This window comes from Chroicocephalus ridibundus, chromosome 5, assembly GCF_963924245.1.
Source record: "Chroicocephalus ridibundus chromosome 5, bChrRid1.1, whole genome shotgun sequence".
In the NCBI taxonomy this organism is placed as follows: domain Eukaryota; kingdom Metazoa; phylum Chordata; class Aves; order Charadriiformes; family Laridae; genus Chroicocephalus; species Chroicocephalus ridibundus.
The window spans coordinates 73248267-73268814 of NC_086288.1; the positions used below are offsets into that span (position 1 = coordinate 73248267).

General features: G+C 38.9%; 1 protein-coding gene across 2 annotated transcripts in view; it reads right to left on the reverse strand.

Annotated features, from left to right (window-relative positions):
* DLC1 (DLC1 Rho GTPase activating protein) overlaps positions 1-20548 on the reverse strand; it is a 275274-nt gene that overhangs the window by 215307 nt on the left and 39419 nt on the right. For both annotated transcript variants that reach the window (XM_063337039.1, XM_063337038.1), the window contains exon 2: positions 5063-6227. In XM_063337039.1, the coding sequence (XP_063193109.1) occupies positions 5063-6118 (1056 nt within the window). In that variant the 5' untranslated portion in view covers positions 6119-6227. The remainder of the gene's footprint in view (positions 1-5062; positions 6228-20548) is intronic.

A 20548-nucleotide genomic window follows, 5' to 3' on the forward strand; every position in this document is an offset into this window, starting at 1 on the left:
ATCGTAACGGAAGAGAGTCAGCTTCCACATCTCACGGACAAGCATGATACTCAAGTGGCAAATAGGGATGGAAATCCAACTAAGCAATTTTTTTTGTTTTCTCGCATTAGTATAGTTATAATTGATGAAATAATGAAACAAACTTTATTGTAACAGTAAAGAAAAGTCAAGGTCCTGTGTCACCCCGGGTAACCGCCTACCCGGGTTTCTTCCAACATTTACTGCCATCCTTCAGATAATCTTTTTTTGAAATTATTTTGCATCTCCTTGATGCTGGGTGCTGCTGTCACGCTGACATTATCTGTGTCCTTAAGTATCCTTTGCAAACCACACAGCGTTTAATCTAGAAATCTGGATTAAAATAGTAGCCATAATAGCAAGCGTTAGAAATAGCCCTGACCGTTATACTCTTTAGTCTTGTAGGAATGACTTTGAGATAACATCGACTGTTTGAACCTGGAAAGTTTCTAAGCGGGCCCACCATGAAGAACTGCAAGTAGTAAATATTAAAAGCAAAAGCCTCATAGAAGAGGGATGAGGAATTCGTACACCGAAACATTTGTTTACTTCATTCCTTTCTCACTGACAGATGAGCAAAATGTTTTAATGAGACTGAAATGAGGTCTGAGATTATCAGTGAAGGGAAACTGTTACAAATTCGTCACATATACTCCAGTCAGTTTGATACCCCAATTACCCCTTCCTGTAGCAGTATTCTAGGCTATACCTTTTCTCGGAAGAAACACAGCTGACATAAACTTCAAATCACGGGGCACAATACATCAATTACATTTCCTGCAACCAATCATTACGTATCGACTTCTTATTTCATCACACTGTGCAGTAAATTTGCCACTACTTTATCATCTCTAACTTACAGATTTTATTAACGCTTTTAATCTAAAATCTCTGCAGCAAGCTAGAAGTTTCACGTTAGAAGAGAACCCCAAAACTTTCAGAATTAATACCTAATTTAGATAAGCAACCAGAACTTCAAAAGATGATCCACAGTTTGTCTGAACTATTTTGAACTTAATTTCTAAGTCCAAGAGAGTTCATTTTTGGAAGATTTACTCCAAAGCTCTTTCTATGGACCTCTCAAAAAATTACTGTGACAAGTGCCTCTCTCTAGGGACTGAGCACTTCTAGAACCTGTTTCTTCCACAGGTTAATGAAAATAACAAAAAATATTAAGCATTGCAAAGAAATATTGCTTTGAGATGCCTGAGAACAGGCTGCTTTCAGAGATTTCAGAATTACTTTTTTTTTTCTTAAATCATTGCAATCTGGAACATACAACATAGACAATCGAAAAGTATTTCATTATTGCAATGAATAACAGATTTTCAGTAAACTGTGTTTCACTGCAAGTGTAAAGGCATGAAAATGTATATATCTTATCCAAACCAAGAAAACAATTGAACAAGTAACTAACAATTTTGACACGTTCCTTTGTAGATGTTAATTCAATTCTTTTTCTTCCAATATTCAGATATTAAACTGCATTATATCAAAGCAGCCCAAACACATGTGAGGAATGTTTCCTGCATTTACTCTGGATCAAATCAGAATATACTTCTTAAATGCGTGTGTATATTCAGTGAAAAATCTGTTTATCTTTTCACAGATTTATTTTCCCCTCAATCTTCTGGTACTATCTTGCTAAGCTAGTCTGTGGATTGAATTTTGTTTTTAAATATTAACTGCGACTTCCCGAGTTTTATTAAAAAGCCTATTAATAGTAATTCTATCTTCTTGCATGCAGAATGCTTTTCAATACCCCATCTCCTCTTCTCTTACACGTGAGCTGTTGGGATTCCCCAAGGATGACAGCTTGCTCGTTAGTTCCAAAGATTATTTCAATCTTTGGAAATTCAGAATGTACAATTCTGAAGTTAAGTGACTATTTTAAAATCTAAAATTTATTTAACCCAGGAAAGCATACAGGAGGGTCTAGTTGGTGTAGCCACATATAGTTAATCCATTTATGCTTTTGCTACTCTGAACCATTAATAACCATCAATGTCATGTTGTGGGTAAACTGAATTGATTATCAATCAACAAAAAAACAGGAAAGCTTGATTACTGTGGAATCTTTCAATTAGACCCAACATCATTAACTTATCACAATTAAATTCAGGTACTTCCTACTTCCGAGCCTTAGGAAGTCTTCCTGGGAAGCCAAAGGAGAAGGTGCTGTGCATCAACCATCTGAACCCTGGTGATTTGAGGGAGCAAAGAATGCTGTAACAGCTGGACCTGTTTGCAAAAAGCATCTTCGGTGTCAGCACATCCATCATGGCTAAAGCAATTTGCTGAAATGGAGCTAGTGCTGGTCAAAGATGCTAAACTTTAAGCCCTTAAACCCGCATTTGTCTGCAGAGCAAGCACAACAGATCCACACTGTCTCACCTCAACTTCGGTTTGAAGGCAGCAGATCTAAAGATAACAGGGAAGGTCATGCTCTGTTGCCACAATTAAAAGCAGTTTAAAATATGTTAACGAGGAACAGGTTTTCGGAAGAATTTAGTACCAGCAAGAGCAGAATGATGTCTCCTCAAAGGTCCTAAGATCTTAACTGTCATGGCAGTAGCTGAGGTTCAGCACCTTTCCATCATCCCCCACGGTGCCGCCTCAAGGCTTGGGTCCCCAAATACCTTTAGCAATTTATCTCCATGTGCCTTTTCCCATATTCCGACCTCTCTGAGCACGCATTTATGTGCAACTATAATTGACACTGAGCATTAATCAGACAGTGGAGTGTTTTAGGCCTCGACTGCACTGTTTGAACTGCTGACCTTGAGAGAAAAGGTTTTATATACCATTCCCAATCCCTTAAGTCTTCCTGTCACTGCAAAGCAAATACTTGACTTTTATGGATGGATTCAGTTTCAAGTCTGGTGTTTTTCTAATGTTTTGTTAAAATTACAAAAGTGGCTTTCAGGGAAAGTTTGTAAACATAGGCACATTTTTCATTACAGATTATTACCAACACAGACAGGCTTTTGTGAAACAGTGCACGACTAGAGATAAGTGATAAAATCCTGCACACAGGAACATTGTCTGTAGAAGTGTCCGGCGAATTTAGAGATAAATAATACCAGAAGCAAAAGCAGATCATATCTTTTCCCTTTTGCCAAACATTTTACTGTTGTTGGTAAAGACTTCTTTAACCAAAGTGGTACGAGGTCACTCCTCCAGATCTACGGACTCCCTCCCCTTTTACAGTGCACGCAGCTTCGCAGTTGCTGCAGCCACATAACTCTCAACCATCCTTGAAGCAACTCCTTGTATTTTACTCCTTCATATGATCATGTTCTTAGCTTTTCTCACCATTAGTCTCACTGGAATGTTTATATTCCGTCCTTTTAAGTATTTAACGGCACAAACAGATCACAAATGTATTCTCAAATATAATTCTCGTGAGTGTACAGTTAACAGATGAGTGTGCGAACTCAAAACAAGATGCAAGGAGCTACATGGAAACTAGCAACATCGAAGCTGTTAAAAAAATATAGGACAGTACACTGAAAGCTAATGTGAGCAGCCACAGCACAGTGACTGCATATGTACATAATAAAAAGAAGTTTTATCTGTATTTTCAAATAGTAATGATAGGACTTTGAAATTGCATTATAAAAATTAATCTTGCTAATCTTAACCTAGTATGAAATGCACGCATCAATAGGAACAACTACGCTTAGTAAAAACGAATACGAAGTGCTAAAGTACAGCAGCTGAGCGTACGGTTATAATAGTCAACTTAGTTCTCAAATGTGATGTTAATTCGGTTAAGTTTTTCCTTTTAAGCTTGAGCTGCATTGTACAGATGGGTCATTTTAACATTTCTGGTACTGCTAGTCAGGTTTTGCCTTCTTAATTGTAACTCAGAGCCACGCTTACTGCAAGATCAGTGGAATAGTTACCATGTTAACTGTGATTGCGTGAACTACCAAAGGAAGACTGGCTTGGAGGCCTTCGGAAACCTTTTGCAAGACTTGCATACAGCTTCCAACCATATCAATTGTGCGTTAATACTAACGAGGGTTTTACACAAGGAAGCAAGGGCCAGCAGCTCAGGATGCTGTGTTGGCATACAGCACTTTAGAGATATGAATTTGTGCTTCAGTGAAACAGCTGCTGAGGCGCTACAGCTGATGGAAAAAAACCCAACCAACCACACAATTAATAGACAACAGATTAAAAAAAAAAAACAAAAACCCCAAACCAAAAAAAAAAAACAGACCAAAGAAGCTGGATGATGTCAAATGAAAAAAGGCAGAGAGAAGTAAACAATTACAAATTGGTTATTAGCAAGAATAAGCAGCATAGCTGGGAAAGCCAGACTTTGAGATGAATTCTGCAGTGCCACAGCCAGCGGATCTCCCCCCGTGAAAGCCAATGGGAATGTTATTGCCAGGGAATCTGTCCATTAAAGTTTTGTAATGTTACTCTTCCTTGCTCTGTGTAGACAGTGAAACTCTCTGCTTGCTTTAAAATCACAAAACATTGTTTCAAACTCAGCAATACTTCTTTTAGCAGGAACGTATGCTCATGGGGCTGAGCTGAAAACCGAAGAACTACTGCAAAATATTTCCACTTCTTTTTTCCCTTTGAAAGTTTTGTTGCACTTTTTTCCTGTTCTCTTTTTTCAATAAAGCTTCCAAACCTCTACACGCAATCTATTTCCTAAGAGGGCTAATGATACCTGATAAGAGCAGAAAACCAAAAATAAAACTAAACCCATAGAAGATACTTACTTATTTAGCCTTGAACAACATATAAAAAGTATATAGAATTATATATATACAAAATAAAGTGAATATAAGGCACCTTCCAAATTCACAGCTTAGACATTTTCAGACCTCAAAAAGAGCTCAGAAAACTCAGTTGTTGTATAGACACATTAGTCTCAAAACTGTCTGAAGAAAAATCTGACAAGTTCTTGAAACAAGGCTGAAAAATATATTTTATCTCTAATCAATTAGTCACGGAACCACCTTCACAAGAAATTGGGGAAAACACTAGAAAAAAAAATCTCTGCAGCTTATGAGCATCCTACCTTTCTTTTGCGCAGTTTCACTTGACTGTCTGAATGTCCTTGTGTGGTCAAAGGATCCTTTACATGTAAACACTGAATGTCTTCTGCTGAACTGACATTTGAAAGGCATTTGTTTTCAGGGGCCACTTGAGGTTCTGTGAAACCACTTCCACCCAGACCATTTTCCACTGCCGGGATGAGAGAGCATGGAGAAGATTGCATAAGGCAGTCGCTGGATTCCGCCGCTGAACAGAGTTGTCTATCACCGCTGGTGCATGATTCAGAAGAAATCCCACTCTCTACCACATTACACTCAGACTTTCCAAGCCCGTCTTTAAAAGCATCAGATTTCCGGCGCTGTTGTGCAATTACAGCAGTATGAAGCAGCTGCTTCCCAGGCATAATAATTTCTTTCACATTTGGAGAATTAGAAAGATTTTCTCTCTCTACATCTACTACTTCATTTAAGCCTTCATAATTACAAAGCTCCAGGCTTTGGCCAATACTGCCACAAACGTCATCTTCTTTCATCTCCTCTTTAGGAACCGTGTCGCAGCCAGGTCCCTTACTTATATCTCCAATTATTCCAGATGCTTCAGCTGCCTTGTTACTCTCTGTTATTGGTACCATCTGTGTTAAGGAGCCTGCTCCATTTAAATTCTTCTCTTCATCTCTTGGTTCGCTTCCTACAGCAGCGATGTGGTAATTAACACTATCCAGGTTGAGTGCTGAATAGTCATCATCGTCATCAGACACGTGGACTAGAGTTTCTGTGCTGGCCTCCAGAAAATGCTCCTCATCCTCATGGTTATCGTTTTCATCCACCTCCTTTGAAACGTTTCCCAGCTGCTTTGCAGGGAAGCCAATCAGCTCTCCACTATAACAGCACTCTGGAAAGGAAGCACATTTTTCTTTCCGGTCCGCGCTCAAAACCTCATCTTTTTCCATACTTGTCTGCAAGTTATCAGCTACCAGTCCGTGACGACATGCTGTATTATACTCCACAGACTCCAAAGCCAATCCCATCCACTGGGTCACATGCTCTTCCCAGCTTTTCTTTCTGATTGCTAGAGACATGTCATAACAGTTCAGCAGCGGGCTGCAAGGTACCTTCCACGCAGGACCAGAGGAGATGTCATGGCTGCTGAGCACTCCAGAGGGAGACAGGGTTTCATCATTTTAACATCTGCAAGAAATAAAAAAAAAAAAAAAAAAAAAAAGACCAGATTATTGAATCAACTCCAACTAAAAAAGAAAAAAAAGGAAGGAACAGTTTAAACAAAAGTGTAAAAGCAAGATAAGACTGCAGGACCAGAAGGACAGGAATTTAGGAGACTGTTTTGTTTAAAGTTTTAATACTTTTCATACAAAACTTGACAGCACCCATAATTCATTATAACTTTTTTTTCTGATTACTCTCCAATAGCAAGTAAACAAAAATGGTATAAACAGTCACATGGACAGGCAAGTGGCTCCGGAGCCAAATTTTGACAATAAGTCTCTCTTCACTATGTCTGTCATAAGATATGAGTTTCCGTGGGTATAAATGGCATTATGTCTTATGATTGCTTTGAACACAAAGATAAATTGTATTTCTTCCTCATCCAGAGATACCGTGAAGTGCAGAATTCTGGCTGTTTCCCAAAGAGGTAGAGCAGAACTTGAGGGTTATTCCAAATTTACCAATGTTATAAACCACTTGTCTTATGAGCAGCTTTGGCCCATTCAGTGGCCCTCATTTTTATTGTTATTGTTTCACTCTCTTCAGGACAAGTTGTAATTACAAGTGTTACATGAAACTTCAGGGGAAATAAGCCATTGTGTGGTAATAAAAAACACAACCCAAGGAAAACAAATTGAAGTTTTTGGCAGATTCCTTACCGTAAATACGTCATAAAACCTGAAAAAAACCAACCAACCCTTGGTGATTTTATATTTGGGATCTACTACTGTAAGGAAGGTTGGAAATCGTTGTTGAGGATGGGCCTCTCCAGAAGGCTGGCTTGTGTGGCCAGCCCTGACTGTGACGTTTCCCTAGAGTGTCGGGCTCCACCAGAGCCCACTGTCCCCATTCCATCTTCTGGTGGGTATTTGTCACTGAGTGCTGTATCAGGCCTTCTGGATGATGGCGTTTGAGATTATCAATCTCATGACGTTGCATGTATGAATTAGCACAAAGAAAATACCTCATGTAAATTTATGCTTTATGAAACAAAATTAACAAGTTCTTTGTCAAATAACAAAACAAAGCTTCTGGCCCAGAAAACATAAGAGGTTGAAGGAGCAGGTGCTTCTACTTTTCTCTCCCTACGTAAGAACTGTCAGCACTTAGCATGGAACTGCTTATCAATTTTAGCAATAAAGACGATTAAGCACTGAGTTTGTTCTGGGCCGTTTCAGTCCACTAAGGCAAATTCTGATTGCCCACAAAGATGCCTTGAGAAATCACATGCCTGAAGGTATAAAGTATTCATCTTGAAAGAAATGCAGAATGAGGCCTGTGCAACTGAACCTCTGTAAATTATGTCTCGACAAACTGACTTTCAGGATAGAGTTGTACATGCTCCTAGATCTTTAACCTTCTTTGAGGATGGCAGGCTTCATTTCACATTCACATTTTCCACCTCTGTGGGGACTGTGCTTAAAAAGAAAATATATTCATAGGGTAAGAGAATTCCATGCACAAGTCATTAGCGTGTGGGAGGCTGAGGAAAGCGGAAAATAACACACAAAGCCAGGCCAAAGAAAATTATCTGCTTTCAGAGGCAAAATTTGGTAGTAAGAAGTTAATACAACTTTAAGATTCTTTTTTCTTTCCTGATTGAATATGAGAGCAAGCCTAAATATCAAGATGTAAAGTCAAATTATTGTATAGATTTGCAGTGTGTTTGCATTCTTATGCTGACTTCATTTCATATTTTTATTCTCCTACTATTTCTTAGTGTCTGTGGTCCAAAATTACCACAGGGTGCAAATCGGTATTACTTTCAACTTTTACTACACCTTTTCCTGATGGACCCTAAAGCTCTTCAGAAGCAATTAAATTAGCTTTACAGCACTTTGTTTTGACCTCTGAAAAGGTGCAGGTTTACCAGAAGTGACTCTATGATTTCTGCTGCCCTCCATTAGCACTGCTTGGAGTGGCACCTGGGTGCAACTCCTTTGTAGTTTACCTCTCTCTTCCCCTACTAGAACAGGAGCTCCATCTACTTTACAGAAAATTAAACGCGGTTGCTACAGCCATATAGGGGAATTTCTCACAAAAAAAAAGTCAAGAAAAGACACCAGTAATATTAAGTGTAAAAGGTAAAAAATGCATCTTCCTAATGACATTCACACATTGAGGACAGGCTGAGAGAGTTGGGGCTGTTCAGCCTGGAGAAGAGAAGGCTCCAGGGAGACCTTAGAGCCCCTTCCAGTGCCTGAAGGGGGCTACAGGAGAGATGGGGAGGGACTCTATCAGGGAGTGGAGTGATAGGACACGGGGTAACGGCCTCAAACTGAAAGAGGGGAGATTTAGATTGAATATCAGGAAGAAATTCTTTACTGTGAGGGTGGTGAGACACTGGCCCAGGTTGCCCAGAGAAGCTGTGGCTGCCCCATCCCTGGAAGTGTTCAAGGCCAGGCTGGATGGGGCTTTGAGCAGCCTGGTCTAGTGGGAGGTGTCCCTGCCCATGGCGGGGGGTTGGAACTGGATGATCTTTAAGGTCCTTTCCAACCCAAAACATTCTGTGATTCTGTGTGATTCTGTGATCCATCTCCCTAAGATTTAGGCTGCACTTAATGTGCAGAAGGCAGGCATGCAAGGAGTTAATGGGTGTGTGTTAATCTTGCTGCTGCTAAATGGAGTTACACGTGTGCAGAAGGGGGAGAACAGATCCCTTACTGTTTTTCATTTTTTGGATGTGGAGCGTTATATTTCATGGGGGATGAAAAACAAATAAATTTTACTTTAGGAACCCTTCTGTTTTACTTGCGCTATCACTAGTTTTGGCTGCCTCATAGACTGCAGAAAAAATGATTAAACAGGAGAATATCAAATACTTTGCTGGAAATGCAAGGCAAATAAATATACGACAAGGGTACTTCCATTGTTCTCTAAAATATGAGCTTACGTTAGCAGTGAGTATGAAAAATTTACCTTACATACGCCCCTTCTCCAGGCAGCTTCAGCTACCAGTCCCTGAAATCCCCTCAATTCCCATGGCACATGGAGGAGCCCATAGTTTGATGGAAGCTTATTTTTTTCCTGTTCCCCCTCCGCTCCTCAAAGTCTGCTTTATCTGCCACAATTCAGCTTAGAAATTCTTTTCCTGCTATAATTGCTTGACAGTTATGGGCCAACAAGGAACTTTTTTCTCTCTTCTGCCTCCGTATTCAGAATAACCTACTTCCTTTGCACTCACACGCAGGCACATAAGCTGTGCCTTGGAGGATTCACCACTTCAGACTTCGGAATGAGATTCATAACTGCGCTCCTTTCTCTGCCAAAGGACAAAGTGCACTGCCACTTTGCAGAAGAAAGGGTTCCTGCCTCGATCACTGCTTTTCTGCTATTGCTGCTCACTTTTTTCTTTACATGCAGCATCTTTTGTCTGCTGGGAAGTCCCCCTCTCAAGTCCCCTTTGTGTTGTTCACCAAGGGAAGAGGCACCCCTCTTTCTCTCTTTCCATCAATTACCATCCCACAACTAGAAACCTTTATAGCCGATTTTTCCAGAATTCTAAGATGGGCAGATGAACTTTTAGCAATCTGTTGAAATGTTTTGCAGAGTGAAAAGACCTTTTCTTCCGGTCAAAGCATCTGTCAGTATGATACAGTCCACCCAGCTGCTCCCATAATTCAGACGCATATTTTGCCTTTACTTTTCAATAGCACTAAGTTGGATACTGCTTAGAACTATTAAGTTTCTGAAGAATAAAGTTTGAATCAAAATATGAATGATGGGCAAAAAAAATCTGGATCCTGGGTGTGACTTAAGGAGTATTAGCATTATTGACGCAGCAGGCAATTCTTGACCAAAGGAAGGGGAAGCGAGCAGCGGGCGATCACGCTGTAGCAGAATCCCCTTCAAGCACCCCCTGTGATGCTTCACAGTGTTTACAAAACAAGATGTCATTTCAGATTGATTTTGTAATAATTTACTCCCTCTCTCTTTTCACTGCAAAATATAATGGAAATGAAAAATAGGGCAAGCTTTTATGCTTGTTTATTTTTGGAAGTTGTGTATCAAGTCTCACGGAACCGATAGTTAACGCTGCAGCAGATAAAGCACAGAGTGAAGTGATGTATAAGATGAACTGGTAGGCTCTCCTGTAATTACATTGTCTAGCATTTTCCTTCAAGGAGAATTCCCGCGATATTTTTCTGAGAACCTCAAATTAATCTGTTTCCATCAGGCTTTTGAAATTCAGACAGAAAAGCGTCCTTTCTTTATCTCATGAAATTCCATTCAGGTTTGGCTGTGCCATGCATTTTTCAAGACGCGCTTTACCTTATCTCGCTTCCCTCTTTGAGAAACGTGATGTCCTACAAGAAATAGCTGTAAACAAAACAGCCCCAATACCTACGACTGACACACCACAGAAGCCACGCAAGCTGCAGCAGGAAGACCTAGGAGATGGAGCTAGAGTGAGAAAGGAGAGGGGAGGAAGGAGATTCACTCGAACGTCTGTATCTGTGCTGCTCAGACCTGTCAGAGACCCTTCTGGGGCCCAGGATGGGAAATGAAAACCTCCCCGTTACAAGAGTGGGGAGGCAGGGGCACACAACCAAGGCGCTCTGGTCCTCCACCTCCTCCTCAGCCTTCCAGGACACAGGAGCAGAGCCTGCCCTGGTTTTCCCAGGGTGGAAGAAAGGGGTAAGGAGAGAAACATAGAACCATTCAGCAGCAACAGCCACCCCATGAGACAGGGCAGCACACCCCACGTTGCCATTAGGACGGGAGGACTATGGCAAGAGCAGGTCCTCCCTGCTCCGCCGCCATTCAGGAGGACACCTCGGTGGCATCTCCGGTGGGCCAAGGGCAAGGGCAGCCACTGACACAGGACTGACATCCCCGCTGCCCCACCAGATCTCCCATACTGACAATTCATTGCACCACGCACAATCCCCTCCATGTTACAAGAAACAGAAAGGTTTTGGAAGGGAGAAAGTCGCAAAGAACAGGGGAGAGTTGACTAAGTATAAGTGATGGGAGAGCTTCAGAGAGGGCAGCCCAGGCACTACAGCCCCTGCCGTCCTGCCAGGAGAATTCAGTTTTTGCTAATGGTTTACATTCGATGCAAATCTTTTCTGTGAAAAAATAAGGCAAAGCATTAGCTTACGAACTTACACAGAGATGAAAGACTGTTTCATTACATTTTTTACATAGCAGGCATATGTAAGCAACGGAGATCAAGCAGAAATATTTATTTTGTTATCATTATTTTATCTTCGTAGGTCTGTGACCCCAGTCAGCAAACTTTGTTTAAGGAAGTCTGAATGAACAGGGTCTGTTTCCTATAAACTCATCTCACATCTTCCTGGTCTGGCTTACATTCAGCTCGTTCAGTAACTCCATACCAAGCTCTGAGACAGAATGTTGTTTACAAATAATTTGAGATAAAACATAAGCCTCTCGGTCTTCACTCAGCTAGTTATTTTAAAATATCTCCTGTTTTAGAATTTACAGTCCTTCCTTCTCTTATTTCCTGGACATATACCACCCTTTGAATTTTACTGAAGCGGAGGCTCACCTTGTCTGCAGTTTCTATATAAAGAGCTTTTGTAGTGCATAGGTACAGACCATGCTAAACCCTGATGCCCTACAATAGAAATATAAGGATTATTTGTCGTAGGGTAACAATCTAGTGAATACCAGGTTAATTTTCCCTAAGTTCTTTTATATATAAAAGATAATCATGTAGGATCAAATATTAAAAACCGTTTGAACTAATAACTATTTTGAAAACATTTACAACTTTATTCTAAAAATCAGAAAAGGCAGAGTACTTTTAAGACAAGTAGGTCTTCCGAATGAAATCATAAAACACTTGAAATCTTTCCTATAAATTTTAAGGGTAAGGTTTGCATGTATATGGATGTGATGCACTTACATGTTATAAATGTGAACACAGGCCCGTAATTTAGCTGTTGCTGATTTTTGCACAGATAAACACAAACATAGCCCAAGAGTGTCTTTTCACATGGTAGTTGTCCTTTTCTTTGAGAAGATACCTTACTGTTTGTTTTCAGCCATGAATTACTGGACAGAAATAGAAGTACAGCCTTTGGGTAGCAGCGAAAGGTGGTGAGTAATTAATACTCGACTGAAATCCATAGCCTAAGTCCCCTTGGCTCCAACAGAAGAGTTTGGGCTTCCGTGAAAGTATGTGACGCTGCTGCTGCCGATAATCTTGTTTTTCAAGAAAAGCTAAGGCAGTCCTGCCTACACCAAGAGAAACAGGTATATTAAAACCGACTCAGGTACATTCTATATATGGTTCTGCTTTAAAAATTATTTTTTAAGGACTCAAATCAATGCAATCCCTAGAACTACAGAGACAGTACGGCTTACAAGACCCTGCTCAACTAAAACTTTTCTCTTCTGCTTCCTTCTGACGCCCTTTCAAGACAATAAGTAATAAAAGTGAAGTGAACGACAAAAAATTAAAATCCTAACTCCTCTCTTTCCTTACACTTTGTTGATGGATTTTCATTCTGAGAAAGTAATACTAGCAGCAATTTTGGATACACAACACTTAGGATCATAGCTTGTCTCTTAACAGAAGTTGCTTGTTAGTTCCCTGGGAGATAATTAATATAAATATTACTAACAGTTTGACTCAGCTATAACTATCCAAATTGAAATTTTTGACTTAATGCTCTAGTCACACAAAGCCAGCCAGACAGAAAGAGTTTCTGATTTATAATTCAGTCTCAGGTGCATAAGAACTGAATGATACATTACGTTATTTAGGATTACTAAAAGCCGTAGGCTAAGTTTTTGGTAATACCTAATACAACAAGTGCCAATCCCAAAAGTTTTCTAAAATAAGGAGAATAAATACCAGCTATGGACAAAATATAGCCATTTTATTTTACAGAAAATGATATTTCTTTTTTTTTTTAATTGAAATATTTCTATGCAACATGAGTGTGGCTTTCTATGATATGAACCATAATAAAGCGCTTTCTGGAATTATTCTTGGTCCTCGTTATCTGGTAAAATACTTCAAAATAATAGGCAATATTAAAAAAAACACTTATGAAATACTCTCGAACACTAATATCAGAATGATCTTGCACTCCAATATACACCAGAAAGATGCACTACATTGGACAGTGTGGCTTTGGTATCAGTATTTATTACAGAGGTACAGCCTTTCTAGGGTAAGAAAGAGACTTTTTCCACTTTTTTCTTTCTGATCATGAGAAGGAAGAGGAAGCAGGGGGACTTCTGGACCACAAAACCCCTCTTCTTCCTAAGCCTCTACGGGTGGTATCTCTGCACAACGAGAAGGCTGGAGGAACAGGGGGAATGACCCTGCACGCTCAGCCTTGGGCTGCTGCAAGCAATGGTGGCACGCACCGAAAGCTGCTTTTACAATCGAATCAAACAAAGACCACTTGGTCCTGAATATACTTGCAAGTTTGATCTCCACGTGCAGCAAACTGACTGGAAATCTAATGGAGAATGAAAATTAAAAAAAAAAAAGGAAAAAAAGAAAACAGAAAAACAAAAGTGAGATTATATGATTATTTTTTTTTGTAAGGTAGTAGAACCTGTGCTTTTTAGGTTATTCAGAAGGAGAAAAGAAGTGAAATGACAAAATTTGTTAATGATACAGAGGGACCCGACTGGAGTAGACAGCTAGGAGATTAAATTGCATATGAAATTCCCTGTCAATAAATATAATGGTATGCACTTATAAAAAAAATAATTCTTACTATAAATGCACAACAAAAACCTCTATGATATCTGCTACCAATCAGGAAAAAAACCCCAAACCCAAGAATCGCTGTGATTGGTAATCTGGAACTGAATTTCAAGCTCAGTGAAAATTAGAAAGTATGTAGTAGAGTAGGCAAAAGAGAGACTGAGCATTCAGTGGCATAATAATGTTTTCTAGGTTCTCATTATGCCATGAACTGAAAACTGTATGCAGTTCTGACAATTTCATCTCAGAAAGAGAAACGGCGCGGGAAAAGGTATCACAAAAAACAATAAAGAGAATGAAAAGTATGGTGTCGCTTCTGTCTGAGGAGCCATGAAATAGGCTAAGATTTCCTGCCTGGGAAAGACGGGATTTAAAGCCGTATAAAAATGAACGGTATTACAAAGGAGAACGTTTATTCATTGTGCCTCATACTACAGGATATTGAAGATGACCAAAGCAGAAATAGAAAACAGAAAGATGAAAACAGAAATAAGTTTGTGGGCTTTTTTTGCTTTTGCATGTAAAGACATAGAAGTTACAATGTATAGTAAATATAAATTATACACTGCAAAAAGTTCATGACTTATGATAGCAGAAAACCCGCACAAGAAGTTAATCAAGCCATGTATCTGAAGTCATTCTTGTGACTTGATAAGGATTTCCTCTTTCCTGTGGGGATCAGTTTCATTATCCCTTTAGCGTGCTATTTTCTTTTCTCCTTCATAGATTCTGACATACGTCAGATACGCTCATCATAGTTTACTGTCAATGCAAACATGTAATACTGTTAAGGTTGTTAACATCCCTTCTTTAAAAGACATTTAACGTGTTGCAAGCATTGTGATACTGTCCAGCAGTATGATAAGATCTCAATACGTTAGATGCCCCAAACTATAAAGGCAAGTTGACAAGTTTTTCATTCAGAGCCATCCAAAGTCCTGCTCGTTTCGTGAAAATATTATTAGTTCCTAAGGTATGAGCTCAAACTTTGTTAATATGGCTTAATTTATTGTTGGAAAACCTAAAGCAGCATTGAGTTGCTTTACTTTCTATTCCTCCTCAAAAAGCAACTGCCATTACCAGTGCTCATCGTCATACAAAGAAGGGCTTTTGCTTGTAGCCAACAAGTGATTACAGTGGGTTTTAGTTTGGTCGCATTTGTATTTGGTTCATTTCCAGCGCTGAGCCTCAGATCAGCTGAGCCTCTTCCTCAAGGATGAGAAAGGGGAAATGGCAGGATCCAAACTGATCCACAGTTATCCAGGCTTACTTAAGACCTATATTATTTACACCCAATTTAATTATCAAATCAAAGCCAATTTAAAAGATAATTTTAAATACTCAACTTTATATTTTTATACTATTTGGCATTGAATAGTCAATAAAACAGTATTTATAGTATAAAAGTATTAAAGCATTTATAGTATAATTATACTAATTTACTGTAATTTTGCTAATGGCATTTTAACATATTAATGATTAGCATTAAATTCTTATTAGCTGCTATGATAATCAATCACCTTCACCACAGCATGATTCCAGAGTGACAACAGCCATTGAATTTATAACTGTCCACTAGGAAGAAAAGGTTTTAAGCCAAAAAGCATTACTAGCACAGATTATTTTTTTTTAGAAGAAAATCAGAGCTGTGATATCTAGCAATTCTTATCTGTGAGTCTGCTGGTCTTCAAAACTTAGTAGTCTGAAAGACATACCATCTTGATTTCAATATAATAAAAATTACTTAATTCTTTGGAATGAAGAAAAATAACCTAAGATGTAATGGTTTGTAATGGATCTTCTTTTTGCATAGGTTTTTCTTTCCCTAATGGATTTTTTTTTTACTTTTTTCCTTTTCCAAAATGAGGTCGTCTACATAGAAATTTCATTGCCCTTCCAATCCTCCCCCAAAATCGTTTCTGCTCTCCACCCCCAAGAGAATAGAAAAAATAACATATTTGGCAAATTCCTTACACCTCCTTTCCCCTCCCTCCCTTAGCTGGAAGTGCCTTGAAAAGATAAGATGAAATGAGAAAAGCCCATCCCAGAGGATATGGCAACCCAGAAAACTGTGGCTGTTATTTCTGGTCCCAAATTAGGATAATTTTTTTCCTTAACCTCAATTTTTTTCAGGATAGAAGAAATTCCATTTTCTAGCCAACTCTAGTGAAAAAATCATTTTCTAGCTGCAGGAGGTCCTTTTGAAAACAATACAAAATAACCAGATTGTATTCCTGATGCCTTTTATATTTAAGGTTCTAATATAGTGTTTCCATTTAAAGAAAAGTTGCTGGTGCTCGTTATAGTCATGAGCTATGAAATCTGAGGCACTATGGACAATGACTTTTTGCAACCAGTCTGCTTACTGAACAGTAAGGAGCATGTTTTCATTCCTGGCGTAGACAGAAATAAAAAAAAAATATTTTTGACATTACTATGCATATACTTTGTACATAGAGAGTTGAAAATCATTTTGCCCTATGAATAAAAACAAATACTTTATCATCAAGAGTCTAGAGAGAATGACTACTGAGATGGCTGTGCTTTTTGGTGGCAATGAACCATTAACAGTATCATTTGGAATCCCATTTCACGCACCTGTGAAAAAGTACTGAAAAAAGTCTTCCTTGCCCATTACATACCTGCGTCTTGCAGGAGAAAATTCATGAGGATAATAAACAGCTTCATATTTTGTGACGGTCTTAACAAAGATGCTAATAAGATAAAACTAAGGTTGTTGGATGCTCTTTATTAACTGCTTTTGGCTAGGCAAATTTCTCACTGATTCATCTCGCCTCTTCCATTTTCTCTTCGCTCCCTTAGCAGAAGAACACTTTGCAACGATCCTCCATATTACTCTAGTTTTTCCTCACTTCTCAGTCTAATGAAAACGTCTTTTTAAATCTCACCACTGATTCCCCCTTAGTCACAGTGAAATTTTGGATCATGAGGCAAACTTTCCACAAGTACAGAACATTTATTTATTCTAGCATTAAAGATTATTTGTCATGGTTGAGATCTAGTGCAGCAGCTGTACAAAACTCTCCTGATAAGACATAGTACCTACCCTGGAACACCTAGAGCTGATAAAGAGTGAGCTAAAGGGTGTGAGAACAAATAGTGATTCAGAAGTAACCAAAGTTGTTTACAAATTTTCCTGAAGTTCAAGGGTATTTAAGCTAAACCTACTGGGTTCGTACACAAGGTAGAGTAAAATAACTAACAGGAAATACCACGAATCAGAGTAAGAAAAAGAAGAGCCTAGAGAGAAGTGAAGGCTAGAAGTAAAGAGTATATTGTATGAGTTGAATTTGTCCTAATGTAGATACATACAGCCTAAGGCAAACCTCTGTATTTTTATTCAGTGGCTGATGTACAATGTGCCAGAGATGAAGCTCCAGGCATTTCTAATTTCAACATAAGCAATTTTTCTCATTCAAGATAAATAGGCAATTACGGTAATAGTGGATTTGAAATTCTCTACCAACAGACTATTCTTAAAATCATAGAATCACAGGATGGTTTGGGTTAGAAGGGAACTTATAGATCACCTAGTTCCAACCCCCTACCATGGGCAGGGACACCTCCCACTAGACCAGGCTGCTCAAAGCCCCATCCAGCCTGGCCTTGAACACCTCCAGGGATGGGGCAGCCACAGCTTCCCTGGACAACCTGTTCCAGTGCCTCACCACCCTCACAGTGAAGAACTTCTTCCTAATATCTCACCTCAATCTCCCCTCTTCCAGTTTAAAACTGTTACCCCTCGTCCTATCACTCCACTCCCTGGCAAAGAGTCCCTCCCCAGCTTTCCTGTAGCCCCCTTTAGGTACTGGAAGGCCGCTATAAGGTCTCCCCGGAGCCTTCTCTTCTCCAGGCTGAACAACGCCAACTCCCTCAGCCTGTCCTCACAGCAGAGGGGCTCCAGCCCTCGGATCATCAAAATGAGTAGCTTCTAAAAGTATCAACAATAACAATGATGAAATATGAAACAGAAAAAAACCCCAAACCTTGAAGTTCTGTCAGCAGCCCAAAAACATATTCAAATTTAATATTGGTAATTATTTCCATTAAAATAATATTCACAATCCTGCTCTACATAGGATTTGCATGTGAAAATTCTAAATAAATTTTGTTTGTGGTATAATTTTTATACATACATATACACATACATATGTAAACACGTACATACACATATAGGTACACACATAGATAAAAAACACCTGCATATACAGCCAAGCGTGAAGTCCTTGCTAAGTATTCACACTGATCACCATATTTGGAGATATTCAAAACCCAAGTGGACAAGGCCTTGAGCAACCTAGCCCCGCTTTAGGTGAGGGGTTGGACCAGAGACTTCCAGAGGCTCTTTCCTATTAGGAAGGGAATCAAGATCTGGCTCTTCTGGATATTCTGTTTCAATTGCTCTTACCCTTGTGTTACTCCGTTTTCGTCTTTTTCCTTGTTCTTTTGTAAAAGGAACAGAATGCAAAGACCAAAAGCCTTTTGATTTTTCTCCAGACAAACAAACAACAGAAAATGGAACCAGATGACTAAAAGAAAAAAGGAGAATACTCTAAGATGTATCTCCTTTGTGAGAAAAGAGAAAACTGGTTGCAAATTCTCTTCCTCCTTCTGCTACTGCCCTCCTCAGGGAAGCTTTAGATCGAAGATAGTTTTCAGCAGCAAAATTAATGTTAAGAACAACGGTAAAATATAACATAAAATTCAGCATACCACTTCTGACAATTAAAAGAAGAAAAATGAATTAACTTTTGAGACTTGTGAAAAAGTCAAAATGAGCATCCTTTTATTGTTTCATCACCTAAAGAATAATTTAAAAATTGATTTTACGATCAGCAATTTAAAAGAATTACTATAATTATTAAGAATTACTAAGAGTTACTATATTACCTTACATATTCAATAACTGCCTACCCAACCAGTTGTCTTTGCTTTTCCTTTTCTTTTGGGAGGAAATACATTTTGCTTTCTGTTACAGAGATCTTAATAAATTAGGCCCAAATATTCAAATTTATTTTGTTCAAGTGCTCGGATTATGGAATTTAACATGGTGATCAACAGGTATAAGGTCCAAAAGAAAATAAGTGTGCAGGCATATAAATTTATGGTGAAGGAAAGCTATTTGAATATTTTCTATTAAATGAATGTAACCACTTGTGTTTATTTTCCTCAAGGCTGCAGACATGAATTAATGTGCTTAAATGTTCAAAGGAGTCATCTTATATAACTATTTTGGCTATTTTCTTGTTTCAGATGAAAAACATCATGAACATTTCTGAAGGAACAGAGCAAGGTCAAAAACCTTAGATGCTCAGTGCTAGATTCTATACTTCTAATTTTCCATGTTCATTATTGCTATCTATCTATAAAATCATTTTCAGATATTTTTTTTTTAGGATAGTAAGGTTTCCATAAATCCTGTTTCTTGAACACTAAGAGGATAGCATAACAGAGAAGTTAGACCAAGTAGAACCAGGAATTGAATAGCAAGGGTAATTTGTCTTCAGGACTTTTAAATAAACATTCTAAATCAAAAAAGGGGGTAACTCTCTCTGTTACATGTTCTTACAGTCTATAAGAAACTTCAGTGTTAAATGAGAACATACTTCGTGGGTTCTATTCTGTTGTCTACCCTATAGATCCACTGTCTCAGGTGTCAGGTATTTCCATCTGCAAGTGAGGTCAGACGAGGTCATTATATTCTTTAAAAACCAGGATACAGTGCTGCAGAAGGCGCCCCTTGATATGGGATAATTATTTTTATTATTTGGTATTTTCTCTTCTGTTTAACTAGAGTACTCGCTAATACTAACTGCGTACACACATACTTGCAGAAGCAAGTATGGGAATACAGGGCAGTAAAAGCCACTAACGCTAAATCCCTTGAGACATCAAAGTTCCAGCACAAATTTCATGGGAATGACGCAGAGACCGAGCTGTTCAGATTCCTCCCAGCTCCTCAGTCCCACCACCTACCTACCACAGCTCTCCCTCACAGTTCAGAAGAGGCTTGTCCATGAGCAAATGAGCAATTGTGACTTTTAAATTCACCCCAGGACAAGCCCAGGGACAACTTGCTGTCTTATCAGCTGTTCCCTCTCCCCTTCAGACCCATGTCCTTCACCACCCAGGGCTGCTTCTGACCACCATGAACAACAACTGCCTTCCACCTGAATGTCAGTTAAAATGTACAATTCTTAATCTATTGCACAGGAGATATTTGACCCCATTCTGGAGTATTTACTGGTCCTTCCTGTCCTTTCACGCCACAAAATCTTTTCATTACTCACCAATCATTTTGAAAAAATATTCAGTAAAAAGACAGTTAAAAACTTACTGAAATATGTGAACAGAGGACTCCTGTTTGGTTACCAGTCTGGCCAATAACTATACGGACCCTTAATGATGCTCATAAGAAAGAAAGAATCTCTCATATTAGTTTTAAGCAACAACTGTCCTTTTAGATTTTCAGGAAGACAAAGGATACTTTATAGGTTGCCATGAAAAATGCTTCTGATGTCCGTAACAATTTAATAACTAAATCATGTCTGTATGTAAAATAGCA